Raw genomic sequence first — 20,716 nt, 5'->3', positions numbered from 1 at the left:
AAATAAGTGTAGGAATTGAAGTGAAAAACCTTAATATAAGAATCTCACCCACAGAAGAGAGAGAAAAGTCCTCAGACAAAGGGTACCAGTGAGGGCTCTCTCGTGAGCACACCCATGCCTGTTCTGGGGCGTGAACATTTTCCTTTCTGTCTCCTAAACTCTAAGGGTCCCCACGAGACTTGCAACCAGGGGAGCATCGGGCAGCAGCAGCTCGTCCTGGGCTAACCTTCTGAAGCTGTCTCCAAGGCCTCCTTTTTTTCTTTTCTTTTTCCTTTATTGATTTTACAGAGAGGAAGTGAGAAGGAGAGACAAATAGAAACATCAGTGAGAGAGAACATCGTTTGGCTGCCTCCTGCATGCCCCCCACTGGGGATCAGGCCCACAACCCAGGGGTGTGTCCTGACGAGGAATCGAACCAGTGACCTCTTGGTGCGTGGGTCGACGCTCAACCACTGAGCCACACCGGCCGCACCTCAAGGCCCCCTTTTCTCTGACTGCCCAGGGAGTCACAGCAGAGCACTACCTCGGCTCTCCTGCGGCTTCTCCCACCCTAAGCCCCTCCTCAGGCTCACTGCCCCTGCTTTAATACACGCACTCTCAAAATCACCTGGGCGCGTCTTGGGACATCGTTCCTGCTCGAAGTCAAGAGCCCGCACACTGCTGGCTGGCCTGAGGTAGACCTGCTCCAGCCCGGTCCCTGTCCTGTAACGTGGTCACACAAGCTTGTGCGTAAACTAAAAACAACAGAGGTGCATGTTTTACAAGGGTGAATTTTACGATCTGTAAGTTATATTTCAATCAGAAGACAGATACTCAGGTAATGTTAGCTGATAATAATGGCTAACGTCTCACCTGGCCGGTTTGGCTCAGCTGTTAGAGCATTGGCCGGCGGACCAGAGAGTCCCGGATTCGGTTCCTTCTGAGGGCACGTACCTCGGTTGCGGTTTGTCCCTGGCCCCAGTTGGGGTCATGCGGGTGGCAACCACTCGATGTGTCTCTCTCACATCGATGTTTCTCTCTCTCTCTTCCTCCCTCTCTCCCTCCCACTCCATCTGAAGATAAATGCAAAAAAATGTCCTTGGGTGAGGATAGAAAAATAAAATAATGACTAATGTCTCTTGAGCACTATGCATCAGACTTGTTCTAAGAGCTTTGCGTGTATTCATTCACTTATTCTTCTCAGCATTCCTGTGAGTAGGTACGATTATTATGAAAACTAAGACAGAGAGAGGTGACTTGCCTAAACTAAGGTCATCCAAACCAACTGGTCATTGTTCAGAAAGGGAGCCTGAGACCCAGAGAGGGGCATTAACTTGCTCAGATCACACAGCAATGGCAAAGCCAGGACTAGACCCCTGAGCTCCTGCCTGGGGGGCATTAAGAAGCCTTCAGAATCAGGTTTTACTTGGGCTGAGGCTGCTATTAGGGGTCTGTGCATCCCTAAAGGCCTTAGAAAACTTTCTGTGAAGAATTAAAAAAAAAAAAAAAAAGGCTCCTGCCAAGCCGGTGTGGCTCAGTGGATTGAGCATCAGCCCATGGCCTGAGAGGTCCCTGTTCAGTTCCCAGTCAGGGCACATACCTGGGTTTCAGGCTCGATCCCAAGTGGGGGGTGTTCAGGAAGCAGATGGATGTTTCTCTCTCACATCGATGTTTCTCTCTCTCTCTCTAAAAAATCAATTTATTTATTTATTTATTTATTTATTTATTTATTTATTTATTTATTTTTAATCCTCACCCGAGGACATTTTTGCATTTTTTCTTCAGACAGAGCGGGAGGGAGAGAGAGGAAGAGAGAGAGAGAGAAACATCGATGTGAAGGGACACATCGAGTGGTTGCCACCCGCACGACCAACCAGGGCCGGGGACAAACTGCAACCGAGGTACGTGCCCTTAGCGGGAACCGAACCCGGGTCTCTCTGTACCGCAGGCTAACGCTCTAACCGATGAGCCAAACCGGCCAGGGCTCTAAAAAATCAATTTAAAAAAATGTTTTTTTAAAGGCTCCTGTGAATTAACCACTTGCCACAAGCTGGGCGCTATGCTCAACACTCTGTGCTTCCTCCCACTGAAGTCTCTAAAACCCCAGTTTATCTTCTTCTTTACTGTTGCAAAACTGGGGACTCAGACAGATGACAGGACTTGCCCAAGATCACACAGCTAGTAAGTGGTGAAGCAAAATATTAACCCAGCCATATAGACTAGCATCCATGCTCTAACCACCACACTAGGAATGAATGAATGAATGAATGAATGAATGAATGAATGAGAGTAGTAGCAGAGTGGCACAGCGGCATCAAGCTGGGCCCATAATCCAGAGGTCAATGGATCGATTGATTGAATGAATGAATGGGAATTGAGGAGTTCCCCAGCAGATCCCGGGTCCAGACTTGATTGGCTCCACAGATACTGGGAGAGGGGCCGTGGCCAGAAAACAAAGTTTTTGGGAGACTGGGACAGGACCATGCAGCTGCTGGGTTAGTCGGGAGGTACCATTGCCTGGCAGAGAGGACCCAGGGATATGGAAGGGGGGGTGGTCAGTGTGTTCTGGACTGGGGGGGACTCCTAGCCAGGAATCTGGGCAGCAAACAGCTCTGGGAAGCCGTCCAAGTCTCTCTCCCCATCCCCAACAGGCAAGGGCACCCACAACTTCCTTCTGTCCCCACTGTGCCGGCCCCTCTTGGTTGCAGCTCTTCTTTAGGGGCTGCCAACTAGAGAAGGGAGGGGCCTCAGAACAGGGCCCAGCACAGCCCTCAGACTCACCCCTGCTCAGCCCACCCCACCCTGCCAGGGAGGCACAAGGAAGGGGTGGGTCTCTGCCCCCACACCCAGGAGTGTCTGGGAAAGTCAACAGTGACTCAGGGCAGCAGTTGTGGCCCCGGTGCAGTCACTATGATGGGGGATCCCCAGGGTGAGGAGCTCGCATATCTGGGTCCCGAGCCTCCGCATCGTGGGGACCTGCCAAGAGGAGCCTATTCCCTGCTGACTTGGAGCAAATATAAGGAGCACCCTGATCTCTCTTTTTCAGACAACTTTGTTCAATTGAGCAGCACCCCAGATCTGGGGTGGGGGATAAGGGGGCCAGGGTACGGTAGGGAAAGGCTTTCTCGTGGAGAAAGACAGGGGCCTGGGTTATTGGAACATGTGTCCCCGTGATTGGGTCATACATCCACTCAACTCCCATTTGCCCAGAGACTGTGGTGTGGCATTGAACTCTGAAGCCAGCTGCCTGGGTGTGAATTCCAGCTCGGGCACTGACTAGTTGTGTTACTAAGTCTCTTGACATCCTCGGGCCTCGGTTTCCCCATCTGTGAAATGGGCATAACAACGATGCCTACTTCACAGGACTGAAATGGGTTAATACATGGGAAGTGTTCCAAGCAAAGTGCCTGAAACAGACCCTGGCTGCTCCAAGTGAGTTCTCGATCTCAACACCGAGTACTTGGTGTCTGCGTACTGCTGAGAACCAGAGGCCCAGCCTTCGCGGAGCTCCCCGCCAAATGGGGGGCAGAGAAACTATAATAAGGGTTTGAATAAATAAGCAAGATTGTCACGATGTGGAGATAAGTGCTGGGAGGGAAATAGTCAGAGGTTTATGATGGAGAGGGAGGGGTTATGGGCACCGGGGCGGGGGGGAACTGCTCTAAAGAGCAGATATTTGAGCAGATCTGGAAGAATGAGAGGGCAGAAGCTGTGTGATGATCTGAGGAAAGCATATCCTAGGCAGGGCTAACAGCAAGTGCAAAGGCCCCGAGGCAGGAACAAACTGGGCATGCTCTGGGAAAAGAAAGCAGGGGAACATCTGGATTGTGTTGTAGGGGCCGTCCTATACATCATAGGATGGTTAGCAGCACCCCTGGCCTCTACCATCTAGATACCAGTAGCACACCTCTCCAACTGTGACAAAGAACAATGTTTCCCGACGCTGCCAATCTCTACAGTGGAGAACCACTCGGTTAGGGGGAGCAGGATGGCAGGTGAGGTGGCAGGTGGCAGGCCTGTGGGGCCTGGTAAGCCACTTTAGGGAGTTGGATGATGAGGGGTCACAGAGGGGCTGGGCCAGTCTAGTGGAGAAGTGGACCTGGTCACTGCTCTAGCCCTGCCAGGGTGTGGGCCCAGCCAGCTCTGTACCAGCTTCCTAGATGTAGCAGCCTCCTGATGCTCCTCCCCCTGAAGTCACCCTCCTTGCCCCATGCTCTCAGGGCAGACCCTGGCACTACCCCATGGGCTCTCCAGCCTTGGAGCTTTGGCTCCTTCAAGTAGACCTCACCCCTGGGATGAATTTGTAATAGGTCCTCACAAGATTGTCTTAGGGATGGGTGATCTCAGATCCCTTGCCCAGGACAGAAAACAAACACATTGAGGGATCTTTCCGCAGTCCTGTCAGGGGGTGCCCGAGTAGGAAACCCCTGAGACCGAAGTCCCCTCCCATCCAGGGCGGCCCCCTCCCTGCTTTCTCCTTGGCTCTCAGCCTTTCCCGGGCCTCCCTGTCTCCCCACCCCTGACCCAACATCCTCCATCATCCTGTCGTGTGTCTGCCCCCACCCCCTCCTTGTCCCTCTGTCTCAGTGTCTCTGCCTTTCTCCTCTCTGCCTTGGTCTCGTTCCCTCCCTCAGTCCCTGGCACTGCCTACCCCCCACCCAGTCTGTCTCTCTCTCCCCCAGCGGCTCCAGTGGTTTGGACAAGCTCAGCTCCCTTCTGCCCGGATGATCTCACTTCCCTACCACACGCACACACACACTGTCACACTCAAGTACACACGCACACAGCTTTCTGGTAGGTTTCCTCCTGCTCTGGAGGGCCCCACCCCCAGCCCTGGTCTACCTGGCCAGGTCCCAGGCTTGCAGTCGGCACACTGTGCTCTGAGTGTACCTGGCCCGCAACTCCTCCAACCCCTCCCTTCTCCTCCTGGGGCTCCGAGGGCTGGCTCATGGGTCAGGGTCCCCCTCCCCCTCCTCAGGATGGGCTCGCTGTCACCACTGTCCCTCACCCTCCCTTTGGCCTTCTGCCAAGGCTGCCGGCCCTGGCCTGGGAGCCTGAGACCTGGGTCCAGCTGGCTCAGCCACCCACACCCTGAGTGACCTTGGGCTCATGCCTCAGTGTCCTCCTCTATGACAGGGATTTTGACGTCAGTCCAGCTGTTCTGCTGGGAGGGTCAAATGGCTAATTCAGCCTGGTGCCTGGCATGCAGCGGGCACTTGGCAGTAACAGGCATAAGATTCTGTGGATAGTCACCCGCCTGCCCAGTCTCTCCGGCCCCTAGTCTGAGCCCTGGGCACCTCTGTAGTTAGCCCCCCACTGGCGGCCTGTCTCCAAGAGAACTTCCCGGCAGACTTGGGGGGTCAGAGGGAAGGGGGAGCCGGCCTCTTGCCTTCTAATTTAGATTCCTGGGTTTATGGCAGGAAGCGCAGCGAGGCTGACGCTGTAATTAAGGCGATTCCTGAGGCTGCGGGGGGAGGCAGGGAGAGGAGCCCACCGCAGGGCTGGCCCCCCACTTCTCTCTGCCCTCGGCCAGAAGCCTCTGCCTCAGCCCTGCTCCCGCGCCATCCACAGCCCAGGAAACCAGAGCAGGGCAGCTGCACGCCAAGGGTCACACTGCAAGTAGGGACACATGCCTGAGCCATCCTTGGGGGCTCCCCTTTGCCAGCTGTGGTCCAGCCCAGGGGTGCAGGGAGAGTCGGACACGTGGCTTTTTTGTCCTGTCCACCCCAGACCCCAGGTTCCATCTTCCCTGAGCCTCCTCCCCCTGCATTCCTGAGGTGTCTGGGCGGAGTCTGGCCAGGGCCGTGGCAGGAGGAGGGACAGATGCCGCCCAGAGGTCAAGACCAGGGCAGCAAGCAGCACTCTCCTCCAGGTGTCCAGAGGGGACCCTGAGGCTCAGCATCCATGCGGCCCCAGGGCTCCTGAACAAATCCTGGCTCTGCTCCTCACTGGGTGACCTTGGGTCTCTCCTCTCTGCGTCCCAGTGTTCTCATCTGTACACAAGGTACAACCATCGCCGGGGAGGCCACTTCTCCCTGCCCCCGCTAGGATCCGAGCGAGATCCCACCAGAGCCTCGTGTGCTCTGCACCAGCCCCCACTGTCCCTCTGGAACCAGCCCACGAGGCTCTGTGGCCTTGGGCGAACCTCTGCCCACCCAGTCCTGGGCATCTTCCTCGGTAAAGCGAGGGGCTCGAACAGCCAGGGGCCCGACTCCACGCTTGCACATGCCAGCATCAGTTCAAAAAATGGGGCAGGTGTGGGTGGGGCTGTGACTTCGCTGTGCCAAGTCAAGATATTTTTACAAACATCATGCAGCACAAAGTCACGGGAGCAGCCAAGGTGAGGCAGGGCACTGACTCTCGGCAGGCAGCCTGTCTCACGTGCTGGACGGGGCTCGGGGCTGCCACCCGAGGCTGGGCTGTTTGGGAGATGCGTGTGGGTACATGTGCATGTGCACGTGTGAACATGTGCCTGTGCAGGGCAGGGGGCGTTGCTGAGGGGCAGGGATGCCCTGTCAACCCGTAGAGGGGCAGGGCTACCTGGTAGGCTCAGGGCAGAGCCCATGCCCAGCCTAGCCCCTCCCCCTGCAGTGAACACTGAGGGGTATCTGGGTCTGGGTAACAGATATGGATCGGGGTGGGGGTGGAGGGGGTGCCAGGCATTCCTCAAGCTGGGGAGAAAGGGGACTTTGTTGCCTGAAACTGAGCCACCCCCGGCCTCCTTCTATGCCCAGGCACTCTGCCAAGGATGGAGAAACCCACTTGGGTGACAGTGGGGTGTGCCAAGTCCTCTCCTGAAGCTGCTGCCTCCCCCACCTAGCTGTGCCCCTTCATGAGCCCTCCTCCCAGCCTAGGCCTCCACAGACCTTTCAAAGGGGCTGAAGCCCAGGAACAGATGGAGTTTGGAGTGGTGTCAGGATGGGGAGATACCCTGCCCCGACCCCCAGCTGGGATGGGGTGAGGGGTGGGCTGATGACTGGGAGCAGCGCTGGGGCACTCACAGCATCTCGGCCAGCCCTCGTAACAGTCCTGTGAGGGGCTACTGTTCATTCCGTTTTATGGACCAATAAACAGAGGCTCAGCGAGGGGAGGGCATGCTAGTGAGTGGTCAAGGAGGAACTGCAAATCAAGCCACCCGGCCATAGAGCTTGAACTTTGGGGAGTCCTGCTCCCTCCTCCCTTGGGGACACCTGGGAGGAGGGGCCACCTAGCCATCCCCAAGCAGGCCTCCCTCTCTGAGCGCCTGTCCAGCGTGGCCAGGTCTGAGGTTGGCGCAGACCACCTTCCAGGGTTTCAAGGGTCAGATGACCCACAGCCTAGACCAGTGGGGCTCTCAGCAGGTGTTGAATAAGTGCTCACGATGCTGTTGGATGACAAGTCCTGTCTCTCAGCCTCAGGCCCTCGTCTGTGCCCTGGGGCTTCCCCCAGGCCTGTTTCTCAGGGCCTTTGCCTTCTCTGGTTCCAGCTGCTCTGCCTCCATCTCCCAGCTCAGTGTCCCTGATGTCCGTGTCCCCCCCAGTCACAGGCTGACTCCCTTGCGGGGATCCAGCCCCTCATCACAGTCTCTGGCCTTTGACGTGAGGGCGACCTGGGGCTGGAGGCACGGTGCCTGGAGCCCCTTTATCTCTGTTGTCCCACTTGCTGGGAGCCCAGAGAGGAGGCTGGGGACATGGGGACAGCAACTGGTGGTGGCAGCAGCGTTTCTAGCCTGACCTAGAGGCCCAGCTGGGGGAGATGGCAGGCTCTGGAATGCACAACCTCTCCGCGTCCCCGCTCTGCAGCCCGTGATTCACTCAGACAGGGTTAAAACACAAAGCGGCTCCCTTTGTCCCTGGCCCGTGCTTAATGGGATTGGGCGGGGGTGGGGAATGGGCCTCTGGTGGGGCACTCCCCCCAAGAGGCCACAAAGGAGCCCTGTGACATCACGTTGCCCCCTGCTGTGATGTCAGAGGCCACCACAATGGACCTTTCCAGACAGATGGCTAGGGACGGGGTGGGTGAGGGGCAGAGCAGGAACACCTGCCTCCTGGGGGAGGGCCAGGCAGGCAATGGCTGGTGCCTCAGATGGCCAGCAGCACCTAGATAACACAGAGAGTCAGAAACCAACACTTAGATCATTTTTGTTTTTACAAGGGGACAGCACAATTTTGGGGGGAAAAAAATGAAAGTTGAAATTTTCTTGCCCGTCTTCTCCTCCCCCTCGTTAAGAACCATTGAACTGCTCACCTTTAGGCTGAAAAATAAAATCGTTAGCAGGGCAAAGGCCCTCTGGGTTCAGGCCCTGCCAGCCCCGCAGCCGTGGCCTTCCCTGCTGCCTAGGCCCCGCCCTCACATCTGCAGCCCCCTGGCCTTCACCTTCCAAGCTGAACACCCTTCATTCTTCCCCTATCACCTCGTTCTTCAAGTCAGTTCAGACACCACCTCCTCCAGGAAGCCTTCCCTGACCTGTCCTAGCCGGAGTCGCTCTGTCTCTGGGTCCCACAGTCCCCGTGCTGCTCAAACCACGGCATTTATCTTTTGAGTAATCTCGATGCTTCCATGGGTCTCTCTCCCTGGCAGACTGGGAAATCCGTGAGGGCACCACCGGGGTTCGCTCACTGCCCAGCTTCTCTCTGGCACCAAGCACCAGTCATTGGCTCTGTCATCAAATATGTGGGAGCACCCGGGTGTCAGGTCTGGGGATCCGGGAGCCGCAAAACAGATCTGGTCTTGCCCTCGTGGCGTTGGCCACGGGCAGAACAGCAATCACACCCTGTGAGCCCATTAGCTACAAAGAGTCAAAGGTGCACAAAGGGCTCTGTCCGGTTTGGCTCAACGGTAAGAGCGCCGGCCTGCGGACCAAAGGGTCTTGGGTTCGATTCCCGGTCAGGGGCACATACCTGGCTTGCAGGTTTGATCCCCAGCCCTGGTTGGAGTTGTGCAGGAGGCAACCTGTTGATGTGTCTCTTTCACATCAATGTTTCTCTCTCTCTCTCTCTCCTCTCTTCCACTCTATCTAGAAATCGATGGAAAAATATCCTCGGGTAAGGATTAACAACAACAAAAAGTGCACGAAGGAGACATGGGAGGGGAGGGTCAGGGGTGTCTTTAAGATGAGGGGCGGACCCCTCTGAGGCTGTGACACATGAGGTAAAAGTAGGAGGAAGCAGGTGGGTTGAGCCAAAGGTGTGGAGAAAGCTCCAAGCGGTGGTGACATGCAGTAGATCCGAGAGAGTGCCTAGGCTCATTCACTCCGAAACCCCTCAGTGTAGGGTTCTGAGGGCTCTGAGGCTAGGAGCCTGGTTCGAATCCTGCCTCTGCCACTTTCTAGCCTCAGGGCTTTAGAGCAAGCTGCTCACTTCCCTATGCTTCCCGGTAGGGTGGCTAAATAAAACGTCATCCAAATAGGGACAGAGAGTAAAGGGAACACTATTACTAATTAGACAGAACAATGGACCTAAACCAGGTACTGGACAAATGGGGTACGTATACAGTCCCCCCACCCACGGGATGGATAGTAATCATTCCGGTCCACAGAGTTCTTGAAGAAAGCAATAGGGAGACCAGAACTGAGCCTGCTCAGAGGAGCGAGTGGGACAGACAGACGCACCTCTGTGCATCGTCCCAGCTCTTCTGGGTCTGTGTGCTGAAATGGGGAGCGTGGGGAGGTGGGACCGATTTTCCCAAACCAGTTGGCAACAGGGGTGGTTCTGGGGGTTTCTTGGAGGATGGAGAATTTGAGCTGGGCCTGCAAGGGTGAGTATATTTTCTGCAGGCAGAATTGACGGTGGGTGTGGGGGTTGGGAGGGCTCAGCTGAAGAAGTGAGGGCAGGTTTGGGGGTTCTGGATGGAACAAGAGTGAAATGGGAGGGGCACAGAGTTTGGGGCAATGGGCAGGAGAGCTGTGTCCTGCAGATTTGGGGGTATAACTGTCCATGCCCAGATGCTGGGATTGGTCTGCCTGGTCCCCGAGGCCTGGTCCTTGGGGGGAGGACCCCTCCCCCAGCAGGAGACCTGGTCATGAGCTGCCTGGCTCTGCCAGACCAATGTGGAGAGTGCATCCGTCTGTCCAGGCTGCCAAGGCTGCTGGGGAATGTGATGAGGCTGCTGAAATGGGGCCCAGGCCCAGAGGGAGAGGGGCCCCCACCCCGGCAGGGTGGGATCCGCCACAGCTTCCCAGAAACCCGGCCTGGTTCTGCCGGCAGAGACGGGCTGACAAGGTTTGGACTGGAAAGCCAGACCCCGAGGTGCTGGAGTGGGGCCCGCTGCCTGGGAGAGGGTGTCCGGGGCGGGGAGCAGGAGCCCCTCATGCCAGCCAGGATGGACTTCCTCGGGCCCTGTATGTTACAAAGGGATAGACGGAGACCCGGAGCACTGAGGGTCCCACAGCAAAGTCAACAGGAGATACCCAGGAAAGCCCATCTGCCTTTTCTAGCCCAAGGTCTTCCTGCTGCCCTGCTTCCGGACAACCCCCAGCACCCCAATGTCACGGCAGCAGTGGGACAAGGCAGCCCTTGCCTCATATTCTGCTCCGTCACCTCCCAGCTGTGGGATCTTCGTCCGATACCATCACCACACGTAGCCTCAGTGTCCCCACTGCAACATGAGGAGAAATCCATGCCTTGCCCGGTCATTGTGATCCTTCAATAAGACAATGTGGGTGCCAGGCTCGGCACGCTGACTGGCACATTGTAGGTGTTCAGAGACTCCGGATCCCTTCTCCTTCACCGCCTATGTGGTGCCAACCAGCCAGTGGGAGCCAGGGGTCTGTGGAGCAAGTACCCCAACGCCATCAGCGTTTTGGGACACTGAGCAATCTGGCTTCCTGTGGCCCCACTGGGCCCTCAGTCGAGAGCAGCAGGTGGAACACCATTGTATTAGGGGCTCCATGGCACGCACCACGGCACCTGGGCTCGACCGCTGCCCCTGCTGTGCGTGAGAGGGTGCCTCAGTGTTCAAATCTGTAAAATGGTATCATGGTACCCGCCTGGAAGGGGTGTTGGAAGGATTAAGTGAGTAAACACAGTCATGGGCAAAGCACTCAGAGTGGTGCCTGGCACCCAGTAAATCTCTACAAGAGTTTGCTGATCGGGTTTGTTTGTTTGGCTTTTCGTTAACTTGGTCACCCTGGTGTTTGCCAGGTTTCTCCAGGGTGAAAACAACTTTTTAATCCTTTCTACACGTCCTTTCTTTGGAAGGGTGTCACTAGGTCCCATCCACACTCAACGCAGTGGGGAGTTAAACTCCACCTCCTGGAGGGCGTCCTCCGTGGATTATTTGGAATTATTTTCAAAGGGAGATTTGTCCTGTCTCCCCATTTATTTATTTCTTCAATCATTATTTATATCAGTATGGACTCGCAGATATTTATTTTCTACTTTGGGTTGTAGTCTAATTCTATGTTGTTTGCTGTTGTTCCATCGGGTCTAGGTTCGGCCACGTGGGGCCTTGTTCAGGTTGGCTCCTGTGTCTGACATCCCCCATCTGTTTATTTTTCTAGCATTTTCTTCCTCTCTCGAACTACAAGATGTCCCGGACTCCTTTCCTCTTTCCTCTGCCTCAGCCCTGGAACCAGCCCTTTCTCCAAGGAGCCCCGTTCCCTTGGTTAGAGAGCGGTGTTTAGGAAGATCGGGGGGACAAATGTGCTTATTGCTACCGGGGTGTCACTGCGTCCAAGCCCTCCAGGGGACAGAGCTGGGTTTGTTTTAATTTTTTTTAAAACTTACGTTTCCCCTCTTGGTATTTGTGGGGTCTGCTGGAAGCTCCAGACAGCTGCCCACCGGCCTTTGAACACAGACCCCGTCTGCCGCCCACGGGCCTGAGCAATCTCAGGTGCCCTCGGAGGGCCTGTGGCTGGCAGGGCCCTGAGGGAGAGGGCGCATGAAGTCACCTCGCCCCGCCCACGCTGAGCCACTTCCTGCGTCCACTCCTGCTCACCGGTGGGCCACTGGGTGGCTGAGTTGCTTTGGGAAGGGGACCCAGGCCTTGGGTGCCCAGATGGCTGTGGGATTGCAGGTTTCTCCTGCTGAAATGACATCCCTCTCAGGGGTGGTGGCGGCAGCCATAGCCCGGTGACAGAGCCTTGGTCTCACACAGGAGAGGCTGGGCAAGAGTTAGGTCCCAGAAGCGCCTGACTCAGCCACACGCCCCGCACGCCCAGGCGGCCCAGCACTAACGGAAGGAAGGCCCGGTGAGCTGGTCCCTGCACTCCCTCACCTTTCCCAACCAGCCCTGCCGACACTGCACTACTCATTGATGTTCAGTGGGCCAGGACCCAGAGCCGGCTCCCCAGGGAGGCAGCTCTCCTGCAGGGGCAGGGGCAGGGCAGAGTCTCAGGCTGGTCTGAGACCCAAGGCAGGCTGGGGGAGGGCCCTCTCAACTTGCCAGAATGTCTCTTCTGTCTCCCTACAGGTTGGGAGTCAGGGGGCCTGGAACTTGGGCCTGCCTGTACCAGGGACTTCTGTCTGGGGCACAGTGATCATGCCTCACCCTGCTTAAAATCTTCAGTGGCTCCCCATTGCCCTCAGCTTAAAAGCCCTGCTCCTAGGCCCTGGGGATCTTTTCAGTACCCACATCTCTCCCTGATATCAAATTGCTTGGGGTTCCCCTTGTGCAACCTCATGGTTTTCCGATACCACAATCCTCTCTGCCTGATCACCCTCGTCTACTGCCTCACTGGGTAACTCCTAGTTGTCCCTGAGATCTCAGCTCTGGGGTCACCTCCTCCAGGAAGCCCTCCTCCTGTGCCCCGGATCATCTCTGCTCACCTGGTTGTGTTCCCGGTCGCCTGTGTGCCATACCTTCCTAAGGTGCGGACCTCTGGCATCGAGGGCAGCAACCTGGTATAGCAGAGGGCTCAGGGTTTGAAATCAGGGTCCTGGCCTCCCTCGGGGCCTCTGCTCCTTCCTGCTGTGTGACGTAAAGCAAGTCACCGCTCATCTCTGAGCCTGTCTCCTCGGCTGTGAGGAAAGTATCCAACCAGGATTGCTGGCCCTGCTTTCAACGTCGGCCTGTCTCCGACTTGCAGTGTGGCCTTGGGCAAGCCCTGTCGCTGGACCAGCCTCGGTTTTCTTCTTCTGTGAAACGGGGCCACTTACAAAACTCAGAGTGCTTTTCCAACACACCGAAACTCGTGAAAACCTTTTGTAAACCTCAGAGCTCAGCATGACAGTCGAAGAATGTATTTCAACAGCCCCATGGAGAAGTGTAGGAGGGAGGCCCATGGCTACTCTCGCCCCTCTCCCGCCTCCCAGCCCTCCAGAAGCCTTGAGATCAAAGGTGACAGAGACCTGTTGGCATGGAGGCTGGGCTTGGCTGGGCCTGCTCCCTGGCTCGCTGCCCGCCCCCCGCCCGCCCCCTCTCCCAGGGTTACATGACATGTGTGCCTTGCGAAAGAAGCTGTTTAAAATACTTGGGGTGGAGGTGAATCCTTCGCCACCCCCACTTCCAACACCGAAGACCTCTCTGCCCCGCTCCCCCCTCAAAAGGCAAAACCAAGATCAGTCGGATCCCATCTGCAACTTTATTCCAGAGCAGAAGTAAGTCATTTCCTAACAATAAATATAAAAAAAATAATAATAAATTAAGGTTCGAAAAAAATTTCCAACAAAACAAAATCATTAACACTGACGGAGTCATGAACGCTGTCTAGAGAGGCGAGCGATGGATGGACCAGCCCCCCGCCTGGGAATGTCTGACACGGGCCTTCCTCTGCCCCAGGCCCTAGCCGGGCCCCTATCACACACACATTCTTTCCACAAAGTACAAAATATATATCTAAAAAACCTCAGCACAACCAAGCATCCTTTGAGGGCCCTGGGGAAGCAAGAGTTCGGGCCCTGGGGGCTGAGGACAGGGCCGGGTCTGCAGAAGGCACAGGAGCCTGGGAGAACGAACGCCTTTGGGTCTCTCCCAGCTGAGTCGGCGGGTCTAGCCTCTTCTCGTGAGTGGGTGGAGCTTGAGGTACCCTGTTCCCGCGGCCACTGGGTAACCCCCCTACCTCCTGAGACAGGGAAAGGGAGGTCAGTTTGGAAATGTCCCCCATGTATGTCTCAAGGGCGTGGCAGGGCTCCTGCCCCCGATGCTAGGAACACGGTGGTGCCTACTAAGTGCTTGGCTGACTGTCCTTTGTGGGCGAAGCACCCCCAACCCGGGATCCCTGAGCATCTCCTCAGTTCAGGCCAAGGTGTCGTCCGAGAACCGTCCAGCGAAGGCCTCAAGTGGCATCGGTAAAAAACAACTAGAAATAAATAAGGTCCCTAGTGGCCAGGCACGGGGCTGGCAGGGAGGCCGCTGTTTCTTCAAGTATTCTCTGCCTAGGAGTGCAAGGCCGGTCGGAGCTCAGATGGGGATCCCCACTGTGTTCACTTGGTCCTTGAGTCCCAGCAGGCTGTAGGCGATGCGCTTCTGGTGGCCGGGCAGCCGCACCCCGATCTTCTTGATGTCACTGTGGTTGGAGGGAGAGAGGGAGAGTCAGAGGCTGGCGTGGGAGAGATGGGCAGCTGTGGGATGGGGCCGAGGTGGGGAGAAAAGGAGGGGGCCTTGGGGCCCTGGCAGGGGGGCACGAGTGAGTTCCAGTTAGGCAGAGGCCTGACGGAAGGATCTACATCCTGAAAGCTTGCTAACTCTGACAAAATTAAGAAAATGATAGACGCAACAACTCCGTGAACAGTTTTTTTTTTCTTTAAATCACATCTGCAGGATTACCTGCGAAGCAGGTGCTCTTTTCACGCTCATTTTGTAGACTGGAAAACTGAGGCACAGAGAGGTAAAGGAACTTGCCCAGAGTCACACAGCGAGGGGGTGGAAGAGCTGGGAATCAAACCAGCCGTGAGCATTGCATTCCCTCCCCCACCTCAGCTCTGTCCCTAATGTCCTCGGCTAAGGCCTCCTCCCAGGCAGCACTGATGCCATCACCAGGAGCAGGGCCCTTCTCAGGCTGTGCCTCAAAGGTCTCTTCCCAGCCCTCACTTTATTTCACCCCCCTGCTCCCTCCAAGTTCTCACGGCTACTAACTGACCACGGACTCAGAAAATACTTGTGAGGGATCATCAGGGGTTAAAAGTCTGCTGGTCTCTAATGAGAGGGGCTTGCAGGCCACCTGAAGCAGGTGTTTCCCCTTTAGGACCCAATTTCTTCGCCTGGAAAATGAAATAATAGTGCCCAGCTGGAGGTGGGAGACCCCAGAAACCAGTGGCAGAGGAGAAAGGCGGCACGGGTACCAGATAGAAGGGTGCGCCCAGGAGCGCACAGCCCACACCCCTGCGCCCCTTTCCATGCCCCTCCATCCCCTCGTGAAACCACGTCTGCTCCTGGAGCCCTGGAGCAGGACGGTTATTGCTCACTCTGGAAGTTTTCTCCCTGCCGTCCTCACCCACCAGCCCAAACCCATGAAAACACCCAGGTTTTTATGGGCCGTCTCCTGGCTGTAAATGGAGCTAATTATATGGTGCAAGTTCCTATTTGCAATTCCAGAGACATGACTTTCCCACCGGCGCTGGGAGCCTGCGGAGAAGTCCTGAGCAGGGAGGGTAGACCCAGGTGGGTAGGGGGGGGTGGCTCAGGGACCTCCAGGAGGGGCCAGTGGCTCCCCCTGCAGCAGGAGCCCAGGAGCTGGACACCTGGGAGAACTGCTTAGTCTTCACTGCAGCACCATTTCTATCCTGAACAGCTGGGGGTGTTACAGAAGAAGAGCAGCGTTCCCCTTCCCCCCAAAGGCTTCACAGTGTGGCTCCCAGAGAAGCATTTGCACCTCTGGGGGGAAGAGAACAGATCCTGGGCCTTGAAATTCGGAAGTGGGACCCGGAGTCTGCATTTTATCAGCTCCCGAAGACCCTGGTGGGTGGTTTAAGAACCACTGAGCTGCCCTGGCTAGTTTTGCTCGGTGGTTAGAGCGTAAGTCCATAGACCAAACGGTCTTGGGTTTGATTCCCAGTCAAGGGCATGTGTCTCGGTTGCAGGTTCAATCCCTGTCCCTGGTTGGGGTCATGCGGGAGGCAACCAATCGATGCGTCTCTCTTGCATCAATGCTTCTCCCTCCCTTCCTCCCTCGCTCTTACTCTATCTAAAAAAAAAAAAAAAAATCAATGGAAAAATATCCTCAGGTGAGGATTAAGAACAACAGAAAAAGAACCAGTGGGTTGCTTTTAGTTTGCCATCTTATCAGCAGCAGTGGTAGAAGCTGCTCATCAAGTTTTGCTGCCGCCCAAGGACAACAAGAACAAAGATGCCGGAAAGTCAGCCAAGGAAGACAGAGACCCAGGGAACAGCTGGGGGCGAGGCCAGAGAGAAGACGTGGTCCAAAGGCCAAGTGTGGGACCAGCTCAATGACCTAGTCTCGTTTGACACAGCACGTATGACAAACTCGGTAAGGAAGTTCCCACTACAGTTTATAACCTGGCGGAGACCCGCGGTCCCTCCGCCAGGGCGGCCCGTCTGGGGCTCCGTAGCGAAGGACTCACTAGACTAGTCTCCGAACCCAGAGCTCAAGTAATTTACACCAGACACACCACAGGTGGGGCTGCATGACAACATGGCCTACCATCGGAATATTAAAAAAATAAAACTTTATTTTATTAAAAAAAACAATAACAACAGAGGGTTATGTGAGCTATAGGAGGGTAATGGTTGAGACCTGGTCCCCTGGGCCCATCCCCTCCTCCCGAAGCCCTCCAAGGTCTAGGATAGGCCTGGTACACAGTAGGTTCTCAAAGACTGTTTGATGGATGAATGAATGAATGAGTGAATGAATGAATGAATGAATACTTGAATGGATACTGAGCCATTGCCCAGGTTGCTTTTGGGCCTGTCTCCCAGACTGGTGTGTGGTTCATGTGACAGGGGGGGAGCTGAGGTTGCTTACGAGGCAAAAGCCCTAGGCTAGGAGGCAGGAGGCCGAATTCTAGTCTTGGACTCCATCAAAGCCTTGGTCCATCCTGTCCTGTCTTCGGGCCTCCGTTGTTTTTATACGTAAAATGGGAGGCTTTGATTAGATGCTTCTGAGCCTCCTGCCCTAGCCCCATTCTCTTTCAACACAGAGCCCCCCAAAGCCTCCCCTGCCTCATTTCCTAACCACGGAGACACACCAGCCTGTTTCCCTCTTGGGATCCAGGGCAGTCCTCTCATCAAATCCCATTACAGGGTCAAGGAGACACATGGCTGAGCCCTGGCCCCGGGACATTCGAAGGCCACACCTCCCCAGGGAGCACCTAATGTGCCCCCTGGACACGAGGAGCGGGGAGTGAGAGATGGCCGCACCTGTCCGATCATCCACTCAGCAAACATTCCATCCGCACCAAGCCTATGCTGAGGCCATACACAGACCGTAAGACCCACCAGCCTGTGCTCCCCGCCCCCCCCAGCACGTTGCCCTGACACTGGGCAGGGCCTTCTGGGAGGCTGAACATTTTTCAGGGGTGCAAAACCACCACTGCATTTGCTCCTCAAAACCATTTAGAACCACTAGTCCAGAAACTCAGTGACTCCAAAATAACCACCTGGGGGACACTGTAGCTAAGAAAAGGTGGCCTGTGTGGGACCGCAGGGGAACCTGCAGCCAGCCCCGTGGGAAGGCGCTGAATTCTCCTGAGACCGGCTCAGCACCTCCCGCTGGGACCCCGCGTGTGCAGACACAGCCTTCAGACGGACAAAGTGCTCTGAGATCCCCCTTGATTTCACGTAGTTGAAATAAAGAAGGAGGCTGTGGTGATGTGAGTCACGCGGACCCCAGCTCCGAGCACCAGCGGGCTGGTGGGAGGAGGAGGGAGCATGGAATGACTTCCTGCCTTTATCCAGGCCTTTTCAAAACACAACACACACCCGCACACACATACAGCCTCCTTCCATCCAAGATAGCCCTGTTCCTGCTCGTGGGAAAGGAATTGGCCAAGGAGCACCCCGGGCTATTTCAGGAAGCCTTGGAGAACATGTGTTTCCTGTAAGTACTTCTCTGGCCCTCCGCTCGCTCACCCAGAGGAGAAGCTGCACTGTCCTTGGTGGGAGCCCCTGGAGGGGCAAAGGGGGCTGTACCAGGTTCCCAGGGGAAAGGAGGGCAACCCAGGAACCCGGGCATTTGCCCACGGCTGCGGGTGGGAAGCCAGGGAAGAGAGGATTAAGCCCCTACAGGGCACCTGGCATGTCATCTGCATTGTACCCACGCGGTCCCCACAACGGGGAAACAAAAACCAAGGCTCCAAGATGAAATCTAATTTGACTGAAGTCACCTGCCCGGAAGTGGCCAATGTGGGACTTGAACCCAGGTGTGAGTGCAGAGCCCAGGCTTGGGACCCTGCAGCTGGCTGGCAGCAAAAGGCATCCTTGACCCTGGCCGGTTTGGCTCAGCGGTTAGAGCGTCGGCCTGCGGTCCAGAGAGACCCGGGTTCGGTTCCCACTAAGGGCACGTACCTCGGTTGTAGTTTGTTCCCAGCCCTGGTTGGGTCGTGTGGGGGGCAACCACTCAATGTGTCCCTTTCACGTCCATTTTTCTCTCTCTCTCTCTCCTTCCCACTCTATCTGAACAAAATATGGAAACATGTCCTCGGGTGAAGATAAAAAAAGGCATCCTGGGACCTGTCTTCTCTGTCCACATCGCCATGTCTCCCTCTGGCCAGCTCTGTCCTCGCCTGACTCCTATCCCCAGCTGTCCTCTGGGACAGACCATGGCCTGGTCTGAGAGGCCTTGATCAGCAGTTTGGAAAGCCCAGCTAAGTGGTTTTCAGAGGCCCTGGAGAATGTCCATGCTCAGGCCCAAATCCCAGAACTTCTGTGACCCAGAACTGTGAGAGGCGGGGGTCATCCTCTCCATGTGGTTCCCAAAACCATCCAGCCCCAGGGTCCATTCCTACCATGACCTTGGACCCTGTACAAGTGAGGCTGTTGGGGGACATGACACTATTTTTAGAGGCACTAAAGGCTAAGAGGATAATGTCTTCTCCCTCCTCGGGTGGGAAGAAGTGTCCCTGCCAAGGCCATGCTGGGAAAGGTCCTGATGCTGGAGCTGGGAGGGGAGATGAGCCCCCATAGGACAACTATGGGCAGAACCCAGAGCTGGGCAAGGGGTAACTGGCACTGTTTGCTAGGCTGATAGTCACCATGTGGGGAGAGCTGTCTGGGAGGGGTTGGCCGGGGCCCTTTCTCCTGGGCATCAGCCAGGGTGTCCAAGGGCTCTGCCCATTTCTTCCCAGCATCCTGGAAAGGAATATGCTGCCTGGAACAGTGACCTCAGGCAAGTCACGGAACCTCTGAGCCTCAGTTTCCCCACTTGTGAAATGGGGAAGTGTTAACAGCATCTATTCAGAAGGCGAACAGGGAGCTCAGTCAGCAACGGCTATGAAGGGAAGTCATTCCTTTCTCAGATTCCCGCAGATGAGCTGTGTGACCCGAGGTAAGCCCTGGAATGTCTGAGCCTCAGTTCCTCCACTAACGACCTCCACGGTCCCTGAGCTCTGGACCCTGACTGACCAGGGCTGGAATCCTCCTCTTCCCCTAGTGGCTGCAGGACCCTGGACAGGTCACTGCACTTCCTGCACCTGCTTCTCACCTGCCCAGTGAGAACACTGACGGGACCCACCTGCCGAGTCAGCACGACTGACTCCAGGTGCGCATGCCCAGAGCCAGCGCACAGGCTCCCTCAGTAAACGCTACTGCGCGGGGACAATTACTGTTACTTTCCCACTCTGGAACAAAGACGCCGGAAGAAGAGGGAGCCAAGCAGAACTGCTGGCTGCCGGCCTGGTTCTGCCCTTCCTGCGAAGCCTCTCTCCCCAGAAGAGGAGAGAGAAGAGGGGAGGGTGGTGGGACCGGGGGCGGGAGGCAGGCGGGCGCACGGGCAGAGCCCAACTCACTCGCTCGTCATCTGTACCACCTTCTCGATGGCAGTGTAGCCGGCCGCCAGGAAGTGCTCTGTGTACTGCTGCATTTTGATGGACTCGAGCCACTCGGACACCGTGCGGAAGGGCACCCCCTCCGAGCCGCTGGTGCTGGGCAGCCGGATGGACACCCTGCAATACGAACCACCCACCGTCGGTCAGGGGTTGCAGCACCCAACCCTCCCTGGGCCCTGAGCCTGCGGCTCCCTACCCTGGGCGTTCACCCAGCTGCCCGGGCCTCAGTTTCCTCACCCAGGAAATGGGAAGGCCAAGGCAGGTCGGTTCAGGGAGACAGCCTGACATGTTGGGAGCACTCAGTGTTTCTAACTTACTGCTGCCCCCTCGGCCCCTCCCGACAAGACCACCATCAATAAGCACAAAATAGTGAAACGCTGACAGAGAGATTCAGGCTCCTAGAGCCCCGGTCCCAGCCTGGCTACTCTCCCTGTCTCAGTTATTTGTCTATGGAAGGAGGAGTAGAGGACCCACCTGGAGGTTGTTTAAACGAGTTGAAACAGGCAGAGGCTGAAGCAGGGCCCGATGCAGGGCCCCGCGCACCCAGCACATGTGTGGATGGCTTTTATCAGGGCTGCCCGAGCCAGGCCCTGTCGTCTAAGGGAAGCCCGTGCGCAGCTTCTGAACCCCTCGCCTACCCGCCCTGGCTGGCTGCTAAAACTGGGACTCACCGGGGGTCAAAGTCAGCCAGGGTCTTGAGGGAGTCGGGAGCTCGGATGAGCTTGTCCAGGATGCTGACGATGTCGGCGAACTTGGGGCGGCGGGCCCGCTCCTGCTGCCAGCACTGCATCATGAGCTGGTAGATGGCGGAGGGGCACTCCATGGGTGTGGGCAGCCGGAAGCCTTCGTTGATGGCTTTCATCACCTGGTGGGGGAGG

The 20,716-nt window shown here is 56.4% G+C and overlaps 1 protein-coding gene across 2 annotated transcripts in view; it reads right to left on the bottom strand.

The window, feature by feature from the left end:
• Nucleotides 1-13,557: 13,557 nt before the first annotated feature.
• The window catches only part of EPHA2 (EPH receptor A2), a 28,489-nt gene continuing 21,330 nt past the window's right edge, over nucleotides 13,558-20,716 (bottom strand). For both annotated transcript variants that reach the window (XM_036256906.1, XM_036256905.1), the window contains 3 exons: nucleotides 20,510-20,703; nucleotides 19,800-19,955; nucleotides 13,558-14,404 (listed from right to left, as the gene is read on the bottom strand). In XM_036256906.1, the coding sequence (XP_036112799.1) occupies nucleotides 14,299-14,404; nucleotides 19,800-19,955; nucleotides 20,510-20,703 (456 nt within the window). In that variant the 3' untranslated portion in view covers nucleotides 13,558-14,298. The remainder of the gene's footprint in view (nucleotides 14,405-19,799; nucleotides 19,956-20,509; nucleotides 20,704-20,716) is intronic.

This window comes from Molossus molossus, unplaced genomic scaffold (assembly GCF_014108415.1).
Source record: "Molossus molossus isolate mMolMol1 unplaced genomic scaffold, mMolMol1.p scaffold_m16_p_12, whole genome shotgun sequence".
NCBI classification, from domain to species: domain Eukaryota; kingdom Metazoa; phylum Chordata; class Mammalia; order Chiroptera; family Molossidae; genus Molossus; species Molossus molossus.
The sequence above is the reverse complement of the archived record's forward strand: the minus strand, read 5'-3'. Positions and strand labels throughout refer to the sequence as shown.